Source organism: Artemia sp. Qi Xiang Cuo, chromosome 11 (assembly GCF_049724085.1).
Source record: "Artemia sp. Qi Xiang Cuo chromosome 11, ASM4972408v1, whole genome shotgun sequence".
In the NCBI taxonomy this organism is placed as follows: Eukaryota; Metazoa; Arthropoda; class Branchiopoda; order Anostraca; family Artemiidae; genus Artemia; species Artemia sp. Qi Xiang Cuo.
In genome coordinates, this window is record NC_142804.1 from 28,198,615 (window position 1) to 28,211,086 (window position 12,472).

A 12,472-nucleotide genomic window follows, 5' to 3' on the forward strand; every position below is an offset into this window, starting at 1 on the left:
TGGAAGATCTTTCTCCTTTTTAAAAAAAATGAAAAACCTCCAATCAATGCCCATCTTTCAGGCCCGTAACTGTACATCAACCAGTTTATGCAAACTTTATGAATTAATGCTCACAGAAAAGCGTGAAGACAAATGTTACACGCCTCCACATCAATTTGGCTTTCAACATGGCATTTGATGTGCACACGCCCTTGCAGTTGTTGCTAATGCTCTGCTTGATGCTTCTTGTACAGATAGTTCACCACGCGTTTGACTCCCTGATCCACCCCCTTATGCTTTCAAGGGCTGTTAAAAGAGGAGTAAATCCGACTATCATCAGATCTCGAAGGTATATAAGTGCTATGCTACGAGTCCTTTTAAAATCCCTCCTAAGCAAGATGGAATGACAAGGCGACAGTATAAAACCATACCAGTTAAGAGAGGAGTCAGGCAAGGGGCAATTGCCTCACCTTTTTATTTCAATAACTATGTCCTGGAAGCTCAGGACCAGTGTGAGGTGTCTTGCATTCTTTCTGGCCTCAATATCTCCTTAGTCACTTATGCTGATGACATTTTTAACATCACCCGAACTTTGGACAAAATTTCAGAAACGTCCAAAAAATGCAAGCAAAATACTTAAAATCTTATCTTGAATTCAACGCTGAAAAGTGGGATGTACCCTAGTGCTTTTTACTTGGAAAGGCCCACTTCTTCATAAAATTATGCTTGGGAATTCAAAGATCTGCCCTTCTGACCAAATCGTTTATGTTGGTATTCCCATTAGAAATACCGTTTCTCAAACTCGTCATCTCCTAACAGAAGGCATCAAACGCTGCATATCAGCTCCATATGCTTCCACAGTCTTTGCTAAGCATCGTTTCAATGGCCGTTATCTTGCAACACTGTACAACAATGTTGCTCTCCCCCATATCCTCTATTTTGCACCCTTCTGGAAGATTCTTATAAATGCTGATAAATTGGAAATCCACTCCACTTTCTGCTGTTTTGAAAAACACCTAATGAGATATTCAAATTGGACACGCAGTTAATAACTCATCAATAGTCTTCACATAGCAGATCCTATTTTAGCCGTTGCTAAACTTATGAAGAAACACAACCAAAAGATTTCAAGACATGCTTAGAGCCAACTTCTTCAACTCTATTTACGTTATCATAGTTGTATAGTGATATTGTATAGTGATATTTTGCTTTTGTTTATTTGCTTTGTATATTTTGTTTTTGTTTTGCTCCGTCATTTTCTTATGCATGAAGACGGGTTTTCAATAAATAATAATAATAATAATAGTAGGGTTGCTGGAAGGGATTCAACTCCCCTTTATTCCTCCAATATAAAATGGCTCAAATATTTACGTAATTCTGCTTCAAAGAAGCTGTATCGTTCCTACCTTTCTGCTAAAAAATTGTCTGGTAGAGGAAGACATGACGAGAGGGCATAGAAGCACTCTGCGCCGATAAGTCTATGCCGCTCTGCACAAGGGTTTATTTTCTCACAAAGAGAATTTTCTTCTTCTTTTGGGAGGGGGGGGCGTCTCAAGATTTCAAGACCAATGAAATCTTAACAAACCCGGTAATTTCGATTTCCTATGGCGCTCTTGAGGAACAATGAACTCTGAACAAAGCTTGACAAGGTGGTTCTACCTTTTTGGTACTATTGCGAAACAGATTGCCTAATGATTGAAGATGATGGCTAAGTAGTATATGGTGATTTAAGAAATATTTGACTGATGTAGGATTTCAACTGTGAATTCCTAAGGATGAAAGAATGACGTGCTAGTCAACTGAACTAACAACTCGATGTTGATAATTTCTTCTTAGAAATACATTGACAAAAACCCTCACATATTACCTTATGAATTAACAACTAAATAAAATGAGTAGTATTCTATTAATACGTCCCATCACACCCATAGGTACTACTCTTTTCTTTCTTAGTGGCTTAAGATTACGAAGAAGGTTTAACGGCGATTTACCCAGTGCTGCCATCCACCTAACTAAAGGCATTGATGGCGATATATTTTACTTTAGTTATCGATGGCAACATGTTTTTTTCCGTCAGCTGAACCAACAAGTCAATGATATTATTATATTCATAGAAATACATTCTAAGCAATAGGTTTCATGCAGCTGCTATGCCATTTCATTGTATGAATTTGTGTATCATATATTATCTTTAGTTTAAAAAAACGGCCCTCCTTACTAGACATTATTTAACATTTGAATTCAATCCGTGGGTTATTTTTTAACCTTGACCTAATATACGCCATCTCCCATGATTTAAACGATTTTGGGAAACCCCATTGGAGACGTAATTAGATTAAATCTCTACTATACCCCTATAATTTTTCACCTTTTCTAGAACAAGCCAAACAACTTTAGAAAATTAGATACCATCCTTAGAAACTCCATTAAAATTTCCTATTAGAGCAGAGCACAAATTGAAAGATTTTCATCTTCTTTTGAAATTACATCTTAATTTTGTCGTTTTGGGACAATATGTAGTTTGACTCATTATGAGTACAACTTCAACTTTTGAGCATACAGACCTTTTAAAACTGATGTGCAAAGATTCTTCGATGCTGTATTTTATTTTAAAGTGAATCTTCCAAGCTTTACCCAGCCCTAATACTAAAAGACACCTAATAAACCCTAATACCGCTACCCCTCGGAAGAACATAACTTTGTTCACTAGTCAAACTTAAGTTTAAAGTAAAACCCATTTTTCACAAGATTAAACATTTAGCTTTTGTGACAAAGGTAATTTTGATGAGAAAGAAAGATGTAGGTCAAGTAAAAATCGCATTGGATTGTGAGAAAATGAATTTGAATGGGAATATGAATACGATGAATAAAAGATAATTTTTAAGGATACAATTTTGTGATATTATGCAATGTTATCTCCCTCCAAGTTTCGTTACCTCCCCTCCTTTTATATCCCTCCTAAGAAAACGAAAGAGTTACTCCCGGAACAGTTTTGTCGGTAAAGCTGATCAATGACTTCTACCATAGTTCACGCCGCCGAAGCAGCGTAAATCTGTCTTCTGTTCGCTTTAACTTATTAAACAACATTTTTCAGCGTGTTTGTGGTTTTAACATTGCTCTTTGCTTAAATTTGAATGTCTTTTTTGAAAGTTTTTTTTCCAAATTATTGTCAGCTGGGTTTCTAATTGACAGAGTTTAACTATGTCATTTGTAGGAATGGACATACAAATGCAGAATTTTTTTTCTCCTTAAAAACTAAACCTTTGAGTTCTAGTTCAAATTTCAGGCAAATCTGAATAGTGAGCCAAAAGTTCTATCAGTCGTATATTAATGAAGTTTTTTTTCAATAATAATTTCACTAAGCCATTTGAGGTTGAATGGAGAGAGGGGGATCATCATTCGTAAATATTTTAAATATTTGACAAATTTAGGTCTTCAATGGGGCTAACGTCATTCCAGTATCGCCAATTGAAGGATGGGGATAGGAACACTCTAGACTTTGATTTTCATTAAATATCTTTTTTGGGTCTATTTTCATTAATTTTTTCTTGTATATTCTTTGGAAAAATTAAAAAAACAGCTAATTTGACCCCCCCCCCCTCATAGATTCCGATAAGCACTTCTCTTCCACAATTTTGTGAATTCATCCTATGGACATTAGTATATCCTTTTATAGACTCTTAATGTATAAAATTTGTCTTAGTCTATTTGTTTCTTAAATATTTTCTTTTGTGTTCTATTTTTTTCTTTTTTTGCGCTTGTTAATATTTTGGAATATATACTTGTTTATGCCATCAAGCAGTTGATGGTAACAAACTATGTGTAAGGAACGACTCGGGCTAATAATAACCGATAGTCTAAAAAAAAGTAATTTGGATAAAAGTAATTGGCCTTTAATGCTGGTTTGAAATATATACAATTCATTAAGTTTGGTGCTCTGGGATCATGGATGCCTCTTTTTTGTTTTCTTTTTTTATTGTTTTTATTTTAGCGGTAGTCTTATCAAACAATGTTCCCAAAGGTTCGGGAGAGGGGTCATTTGAACAAAAATGAAAAGTTCTAGTGCCCTTTTAAGTTGACAAAAACATTTTGCCACTGGAAAGTGGCGTTTCTTGCAATTTTTGGCCCCAATCTAAGACTCTGCCTCAGAGAGGAAAGCAAATCGATTTCAAGAAAAATATAATTGCATATTGAGCTTCCCAGTTGTAGAGGGAATAAGGCCGAACGTTAGCGTATTCCTTTCTGAAAGCCATGTGGTCCAAACAAGATAAATGGTTAATATAGACGTTTATCATAATGATTGATTTAACCAAACTCATTCACTTAATTTTTCATAAAATTGTGGTCGGTGATATATGATTATACATCAGCTCTTAAGACTGGAGGGACTGTGAGACTTTCCTTAGGCAGGGAGAGGGGTCCAGATACCTAAAAGAGTTCAATTTAATGCCCATATTGTCCAACTCTCCGTGAACCTTCAGATACATATAGAATGGTGTGCATATGCGCGTGTGATGGGAGGGGTTAGGAATTTGTCTCTCATATCCCTTCATTTAGACTAAACCTGAACAAGGGTGCTACGGGGTGATAACCCCCTTCTTATTGCAGAAAAACATTTCTGGTACTTATTTGGAAACTGCATTTAACTAGATTGATCCGCTTGATATTTCCCAAAATTATAAACAATAATGTATAAGTTCACATCAGCTATAATGAAGGAGGGAGCTGGTTCATTGTGCAAATCATTATTTAGAAATTGATATCTAAAACCCCCTCTTGATGCACGGGAATCTTTTTTTTTGTTAATACTTTTATTATTGGTATTGGAAGGTAATAGCACCTATTTAGCATAAAAGGTTAAATTCACATTCTTACTGGTACAGAAATAGAAAAGCGAGGAGAGTGTCATGGGTGTCGCAAGGAAATTTCTTGGGGTGGGGGAGGGCTGCAAGTGCTGCCAAGAGCTTCGTTTTTAGCGATTTTAAATCGTAATATTGATCATTTCATATTTACATGCAATATTTTTTGTTTCCTTATTTCCCGGTGAGGGGGCGTTTCCCCTTGCTAACATCCTTACGGATCATCCCTATAAAGTAGGTTTTTTCTGCCTTAAGAATGAACCTTTAAATCTATGGCAATAATTATCCTAAATTTTTTATATTCAAACCCCCAACCTCCCAATACATATTCGAGGGGGCTTTTTTCGGGACGAATATCATTCACAAAGCATTCTTTTACATACTTTAGACTATAATGTAAAAAAGGTGATTGAAGGAGGGATTAGTAGCCCCCCTTCAACTTAAGAGAGCTGTGGTTCAAAAGGATCGTAGCAACAAACTTTAAGTAAAAAGCAATGCTTGTCAATAGAAACCGGAACTCTAAGAAGTTTTGATTGCAACATATGCAACAACATAATACATTATTTATGTTGATTTTGAATATGCAAAAAAATTAATATTAAATTAACTCATTAAATGTTTTTAGCACATGAAACTGTGCAATTCGATACAGGAATTAAACTTCCATAAAAAGGGGTGTCATCTTAATGGAAACTCTGCAATGAAATTCAATATGTACGAGAGGCCTAAAGACGCTATCTGAAAAATGTGAAATTTCTCCTTCTTTTTAGCAAGTGAATGAATATATATATAAAGGAATATTTATTTCGAAAACCAGATACACAAGTTAGCTCTTTTTTCAAACCATTACTACGCCAAAGTTAAATTTTGATTTATAGAATCAGGTTTTAGGGGTGATAGCCCTCCTAGCATTTAGGATAACCCTGGTTATAGCCTAGTATAAAAACTAAAACAAATTAAGTTAAAAAAAAAAGTTTTATCAAAATTAAAACTTAAAACGAACAAAAATTATTCCGTATATGTGGTAAATCCCCCCCCCCCTACCCTGAACCTCCCGGTCTTTACGATAAAGCTTAATAATTATAGAGCTTTATAAGCGATAGTCCTCCTCACATTTAGGATAACCCTGATTATACTTTAAACACGAAGATAAATTAATTTCAAAAAACAAACAAGTTTTTTCGACATTAAAACTTAAAAACAAAAATTATTCCGTATATGTGGGACCATCCCCCTTCACTGAGCCCCCGCTCTTTGCGATAAAGCTTTATAGTGCTTTAAAAATGCTTATTATTTCAATTCATCGGCTCTTGTCTTTGAGCAATTGTTCCTATAGAATTGCGGCAGCCCCCCTCGTATAAAAAATAATTTCTGTTCGTTTTAAGTTTAATATCACTATTTATTTTCTTTTGAGAAAACTTTTTTTTCTTATTTAATTTATAAAAGGGATCTATTTTGTTATCGTTTAGCGGAAAATTACATGACGAAGCCTTTCTTCTCAGATGAAAGTAAGTAGTATCATTCAAACGATTGTATTTGTGGTGGGTAACCTCCTCCCCACTTTCCAATCCCTTGCTATTTGTTATAAAGTGTTACTGGCGCTTTACTGAAAGTGTTTTTGTGTGCAACAAATATAACAGGACGGTAATTTCTAGTGTTTCTTTTCCTGCTTACTTTTTAAAGCATTTGAACTCAAATTTTATTGTTAATACTAAACGAGCATCAGTGAGCTCTTCTATTCTTGGTGCATTTTAAAAGTTAACCTCCTCGTCCCGTTGTCTTTGTGTTAGAGCATATGTTCTTGAAGGATTGATGAAAAAGTCTAACTGTGTCGAAAAGTGCAAAGGTGATGGGATAGGGTGCCCTTTATATACAGATCAATTTTCTATTCGTTTTAAGTGTTAATGCCACTCAATACTTTAATTTGAAAAAGTTTTTTAATTTAATTTTGTTCAGTTTTAATACAAACTTGGGGTTTTTTTCCAAATTTTAGGGATTTCAAGACTTGCTTGGATCCGACTTCTTCAATTCTATTTAGTTGTCATAGTTGTATAGTAAGATTTAGCTTTTGATTATAGTAGAAGGGCCTTATTGACTCGTGACATTACCACGTGGTTTATGGTCCTAATATGGGCATAGAGCCCCTAGGGGAGATGGATTTCTGAGAAATTGATTGCGTAATCAAAGTGTGTCAATGACCTCTTTTTCCAAGATCGATTTATTTGTTGTTTCTATGTGTAATAGCTCGGGGACGAAGGTTGCACATGCGCATTGAATTCTAACGAGAACAATGTTATTGATCTAGGACTCGAGGGGGAAGTGAATTTCCGTGGATTTACATAATCGCTAGGGGAAATTATTGATTCACGAAGGGGGGAATTAAGAAACAAACATGGCTTCATTATTGTTTGGTTAGCTTAACCTGAGAAATTGATTTACATAATCGCTATGGAAATTATTGATTCACGAAGGGGAGAATTAAGAAACATTAAGGTTTCTTTAATCTTTAGGCCTGACCAGTGAAATTGATTTACATAATCGGCGGGGAAATTATTGATTCACGAAGAGAGAATTAAGAAACATTAAGGCTTCTTTAATCTTAGGTCTGAGGGATAAACATTCTTTAGGACAGAGAGAAAAATTAATATTCTATTTTTAAATAGGGCTTCATTGATCTTTAGTGTCAGGAATCATAAATGACATCACTTGTTATCTTGGAATTATGCGGGAGTCTAAAGAAATAGAAATTCTATTTTTAAATACGGCTTCACGGAGCTTTAAGTCGGAGAGATAAATTGATATTCTAACGAAACCATAATAGTTTAGCTAGGAAAATTTATGAGATGAAGAGATTAACGTAGGAAAGGGTTTCCTAGAAATTTGAAATGTGAAAGTACTGAGATGCCAAACAAAAGGAACACGATGAAATTACTTTTAGGGATTATTTGGGCGAAACGGTTTTAGACAGCTTATGGAATTATTTCGGCGAAACCGTTAGAGACGTTGATTTAAAAGATGATTTAAAAGATGATTTTTGAGTGTGGTCGTTATAATACACAAGTTCCATTGAACTGTGTTGTGAGGTCCCCTACCACAACCCCAAAGAGCCCCGATCGCCCTACCCCGATCCAAAGGGTTCCAATCCCCATACCCCAAACCCGAAGGAAGCCACCGGTCCTCAAAGCCCCCCAAACTCCCAAAGGCCCTCCACCGGTCCCCCAAAGGCCCACCCAGACCCCCAAAGGCCATCCCCAGGCCCCAAATGTCCCCCAGGCTCCCAACTGTCCCCCCGGACACTCAAAGGCCCCCCAAGCTCCCAAAGGGCCACCGGCGCCCCAAAGGCCCACCCAGACCCCCAAATGCCATCCCCGGGCCCCCCAAAGGCACATCGAGCTCCCAAAGGACCAACGGGGTCCCAAAGGCCCTCCACCGGTCTCCAAATGTCCCCCAGGCACCCAAAGGCCCTCCCGGCACCCCAAAGGACCCCCCCCTCCCCCAAAATGCCAACCCGGACCCCCAAGCCCCAACCCCCGGCCCCAAACGGGCCCCCCCGCACCCCAAGGACCACCCACCCTCAAGGGACCCACAGACCCACAAAGGCTCTCCCCAAGCACTCGTCTTTCGTTGATGTGTGTTTTCTGAAACCTATGATTTGGGATGTGTAGTTTGCTACTTCAGGCTTTTCTGAGCTAATGTTTCATAGTATTTACTAGTTGAATTTTGTCTGAAACAAATAGTTTGGGTTGATTATTTTTATATTTCAGGCTTTTATTAGATATGTTTCTTATCCTTTAGTTGATGTGTGTTGAGTGAAACTTATGATTTGGGATGGTTAATTTGCTATTTTTGACTTTTCTGAGCTAGATTTCTTAGCCTATCATATGTGTGTCCTTTCAGAAAATTATGATTTGGGAGGTGTAGTTTGCTTTTTGGACTTTTCAGAGCTAGGATTCTTAGTCACTCATAGGTGTTTGTTGTCTGAAACTTCGAGTTTGGGATGAGTAGTTGACTATTTCAGACTTTTCTGAGCTAAGGTTTCTTAGTATTTCGTAGGTGAATGCTGTCTGTAACTGGAGGTATAGTTTGCTTTTTGGACTTTTAAGAGCTAGGATTATTAGTCACTCATAGGTGTTTGTTGTCTGAAACTTCGAGTTTGGGATGAGTAGTTGTCTATTTCAGACTTTTCTGAGCTAAGGTTTCTTAGTATTTCGTAGGTGAATGCTGTCTGTAACTTATGATTTGGGATATGTAAATTACTATTTCGGGCTTTTCTGAGTTGGATTTCTTAGTCTTTCATAGGTGTGAAGTGTCTGAAACCTATGATTTGGGATGTGTAGTTTTCTATTTACGACTTTTCTGAGATCGTTTTCTTAGACTTTCATAGGTATGTGTTGTAAGAACAATATGATTTGGGATGTGTAGTTTGCTATTTCAGTCTTTTCTGAGATAAGGTTTTATAGTATTTAGTAGTTGAATGATGTCTGAAACCAAGAGTTTGGGATGTGTAATTTGCTATTTCCGACTTTTCATAACTAGATTTCATAGTCTTTCGTAGGTGTGTGGTGTCTGAAACCTATGATTTGGGATGTGTGGGTTGCTATTTCAGGCTTTTCTGAGTTGGATTTCTTAGTCTTTCATAGGTGTGTAGTGTCTGAAACCTATGATTTGGAGTGGATGGATTGCTACTTTTGACTTTTCTGAGCTGGATTTCTTAGCCTTTCATACTTACTTTACTTTTTTTCTTTCGGCGGGAACCAGACGATGAACTGTCCTGCCCGGCACCAAAGGATCTTGGGATGACTTGCGACGACCACTTGGACCTGTCGGCTGCAGCTTCTCCGGCGATCTTCAGCCAGTATTTGTCCCATCTCCGACCGTGTCTCCTGAATCCTCCCCACGGTTCCAGGTCCTCCTTGAATTTTTGCCACAGGTTCTTCTTTTGTCCTCCTGGTTTACGTTTCCAGGAGGGGGCTGGTTCGCAGAAAAGGACGTCTCGACATATCGTGCCTTCGGGACGGCGCAATGTGTGGCCGAGGAGCTTCAGGCGACGTCTTTTAATGATAAGCGATAGCTCTTCTGATTGGCCACAGCGACTCCTTACTTCACTATTGGAAATCCTGTCCCATCTCTTAATGCGGAGGATGTAACGAAGGCAGCGGTGGTCGAACACATCCAAAGTTCTCGCATCTTCAGTCTTGATCGGCCATGTCTCGCAAGCATACAGTAGTACTGCTCGAACAGTTGCACCATAGATTCTAACTTTTGTTTTGGTTGAGATCTCCCGTCTGGTCCATAATGCTTTTTTCAGATTAGTAAACACTCCCCAGGCTTTTGCTATGCGGGCAGAGATATCCCTTTCAGCTCCGCCATCTGGTGTTATGATAGAGCCAAGATACTTGAATTCCTCAACGCTTTCTATTGGCTCACCGTCGAGGGTAACTTGGCAAGGAGCAGGTTGGTTGAGAGCCAATACTTTAGTCTTTGCGCCGCTGATGGCCAGTCCGATGCGCTTTGAGACCTCATAGGTATCCTCGATCATGCCTTGTAAGCTGTCGGCGGTAGTTTCCAGCTCAACAACGTCGTCTGCGAAGTCCAGATCTGTCAGGGTCTGGAGGAAACCAGCTATTTGTCTGAAGACTATTCCACTGTGGTTTCTCATTGCATTATTCATGATCCAGTCTATCGCGCAGTTGAATAATATAGGTGACAGAGGGTATCTCTGCTTTACACCAAACTCAACTGGAAACTTAGGAGTGTAATTGTCAAAAACACGCATGCAAGTCTCAGTGTCCTTATACGCACTTCGGAGTATCTCAATGAGCTCCTGTGGCGCCCCGTCTTCAGCTATAATTCTCCATAGCTCCTCTCTGATGAGAGAGTCGAAGGCAGCTGCAAAGTCAATAAAGGCGATGAGACGGGGTAGATGAAACCTGCTGTATTGCTGAAGGATGAGGCGAATCGTCAATATCTGTTCTGGACAGCCTCTGCCTGGTCTGAAGCCTGCTTGTTCAGGACGGGTTAACTTGTCACGTGCGTCTTTGAATCGATTCAGAAGAATGACGCAGAAGATCTTCATGGCATGATTGATCAAGGATATACCTCTATAGTTTCCACAAATGGCCTTATCTCCTTTTTTGTATAGCGGAACGAGGATTGATACTTTCCAGTCTTTTGGGAAGGTCTTTGTTGTCCACACCTGGACAAAAAGGTCGGTTAGGTGGCATAGTAGAGTTGGTGAGGATTTGAACATTTCAGAAGGGATCCCATCCTCTCCTGGAGGTTTACTGTTTTTCATGCACTTCAGCGCTTTTTGTACGTCCACAATGCTTGGCGGATCGAGGTTTATTGCGTAGGGTTCTCTATCAGCACTCGAGGAGAAAAGTAGATCGCACGGGGGTTTGACAGGGTTCAGTAGCTCAGAAAAATGCTCTCGCCAGCATTCCATGCGTCCTTCTTCTGTTCGGATGAGTTTTCCGGACTTATCTTTCAGTGTGTCAACCGTTACAGGAGCTTTTCCAGTCGCTTATTTAAGTAGTTTTAAAATTTTACTGCTGTTGTGGCTCCTGGACGCTTGTTCCAACTCAATAGCCAGATTTGACCAGTACTGTTCTCTGTCCTGTTTCAGTGACTGTTTAACTGCTTTGCGGGCTACTTTTAAGGGTTCTTTTGCACCTCCCACGAGGGGTCGCTTCTTCTCGACTAGTTCTATTGTATGGTCAGAGATCCAGACTTGTTGTTTTTGTTTTGTTTGGCCAAGCACTTCCTCAGCTATGTCCTGTGTCGCAATTTTTATCTGCGCCCATTCTTTATCGACGAGTGAGAGACGATTCAAGGCATCGAACCGGTTGCTTAGCTTTAACTCAAAGTCGGCTTTGATTTCCGGGCATCTTAGTTTCGAAACATCGAAGTGCTTCCCTGCCTTCTGTCGCTTCTGCCTACTAAGGCGGTGACGGACTTTGCAAGTGAGTAGATAGTGGTCGGATCCATTTAAAGATCCTGTGTCTGCTCCTCTGTATACCCGGGCATCTGTGCAGGAGCTCCTCCATCTTCTGCTGACTAAGATGTGGTCGATCTGGGGTGTTGTTACGCCGTCATTCGAACGCCATGTAACGAGGTGGAGTCTCTTGTGCTCAAAGAGAGTGTTTGTGACGCATAGGTTGTTGTATCTGGCTAGCTGTAAGAGCCTTTCTCCGTTGATGCATCTGTCACCAACGGTATGGCGGCCAATAGCTGCTGCTGTGTCGGGGTCTACTCTGCCAAGTCGGGTGTTCCAGTCTCCAGCTACAAAGAGCATGTCGCGCCTTGGTGTCTTGTCGATGATTCTTTGTAGGTCTTAATAAAAGGCATCTTTGACAGAGTCACTACTGTCCCTTATTGGAGCGTACATGGCGATTATGGTTATGTGGCTAATGTGGCCTCTCAGTCTGATCATGGCGATCCTTGGTGACACTGGCTCCCAAGAGGTGACGCATGATGCAGTAGGACCGTCTATTAAGAACCCAACTCCTTGCTGGCCGGAACCATCATTGGGACCCGAGTTATACAACTGGAATGAGTTCGATTCGGAAATGGTCAACTTTTTGGACAGAACATCATTAAGTCTTGTTTCTGACAGACAACAAACGTTGATTTTA

At 39.3% G+C, this 12,472-nt stretch overlaps 3 protein-coding genes across 3 annotated transcripts in view; all 3 read right to left on the reverse strand.

Annotated features, from left to right (window-relative positions):
• The window catches only part of LOC148946836 (uncharacterized), a 131,555-nt gene that overhangs the window by 106,971 nt on the left and 12,112 nt on the right, over nucleotides 1-12,472 (reverse strand). The gene's annotated exons all lie outside the window — the stretch shown is intronic.
• On the reverse strand, nucleotides 819-12,132 carry LOC148946837 (uncharacterized). The gene is made up of 2 exons (XM_089096442.1): nucleotides 11,518-12,132; nucleotides 819-995 (listed from the first exon to the last, which is right to left on the reverse strand). The coding sequence occupies exons 1-2, from the start codon at nucleotides 12,130-12,132 to the stop codon at nucleotides 819-821; spliced, it is 792 nt and encodes a 263-aa protein (XP_088952568.1).
• LOC148946838 (uncharacterized) overlaps nucleotides 12,172-12,472 on the reverse strand; it is a 516-nt gene continuing 215 nt past the window's right edge. The window contains exon 1 of the mRNA XM_089096443.1: nucleotides 12,172-12,472. This exon is cut by the window's right edge and continues 215 nt beyond it. Within this exon, the coding sequence (XP_088952569.1) occupies nucleotides 12,172-12,472 (301 nt within the window).

Excerpts from the sequence above, each read along its gene's own strand:
- LOC148946837 (XM_089096442.1), bottom strand. The coding sequence starts at position 12,132 with ATGCTCTTTGTAGCTGGAGACTGGAACACCCGACTTGGCAGAGTAGAC. Across the intron at positions 996-11,517 it reads TCGAGAAGAAGCGACCCCTC|GTGTTTTTCAAAACAGCAGA; the intron begins GTGGGAGGTGCA and ends ATATCTCATTAG.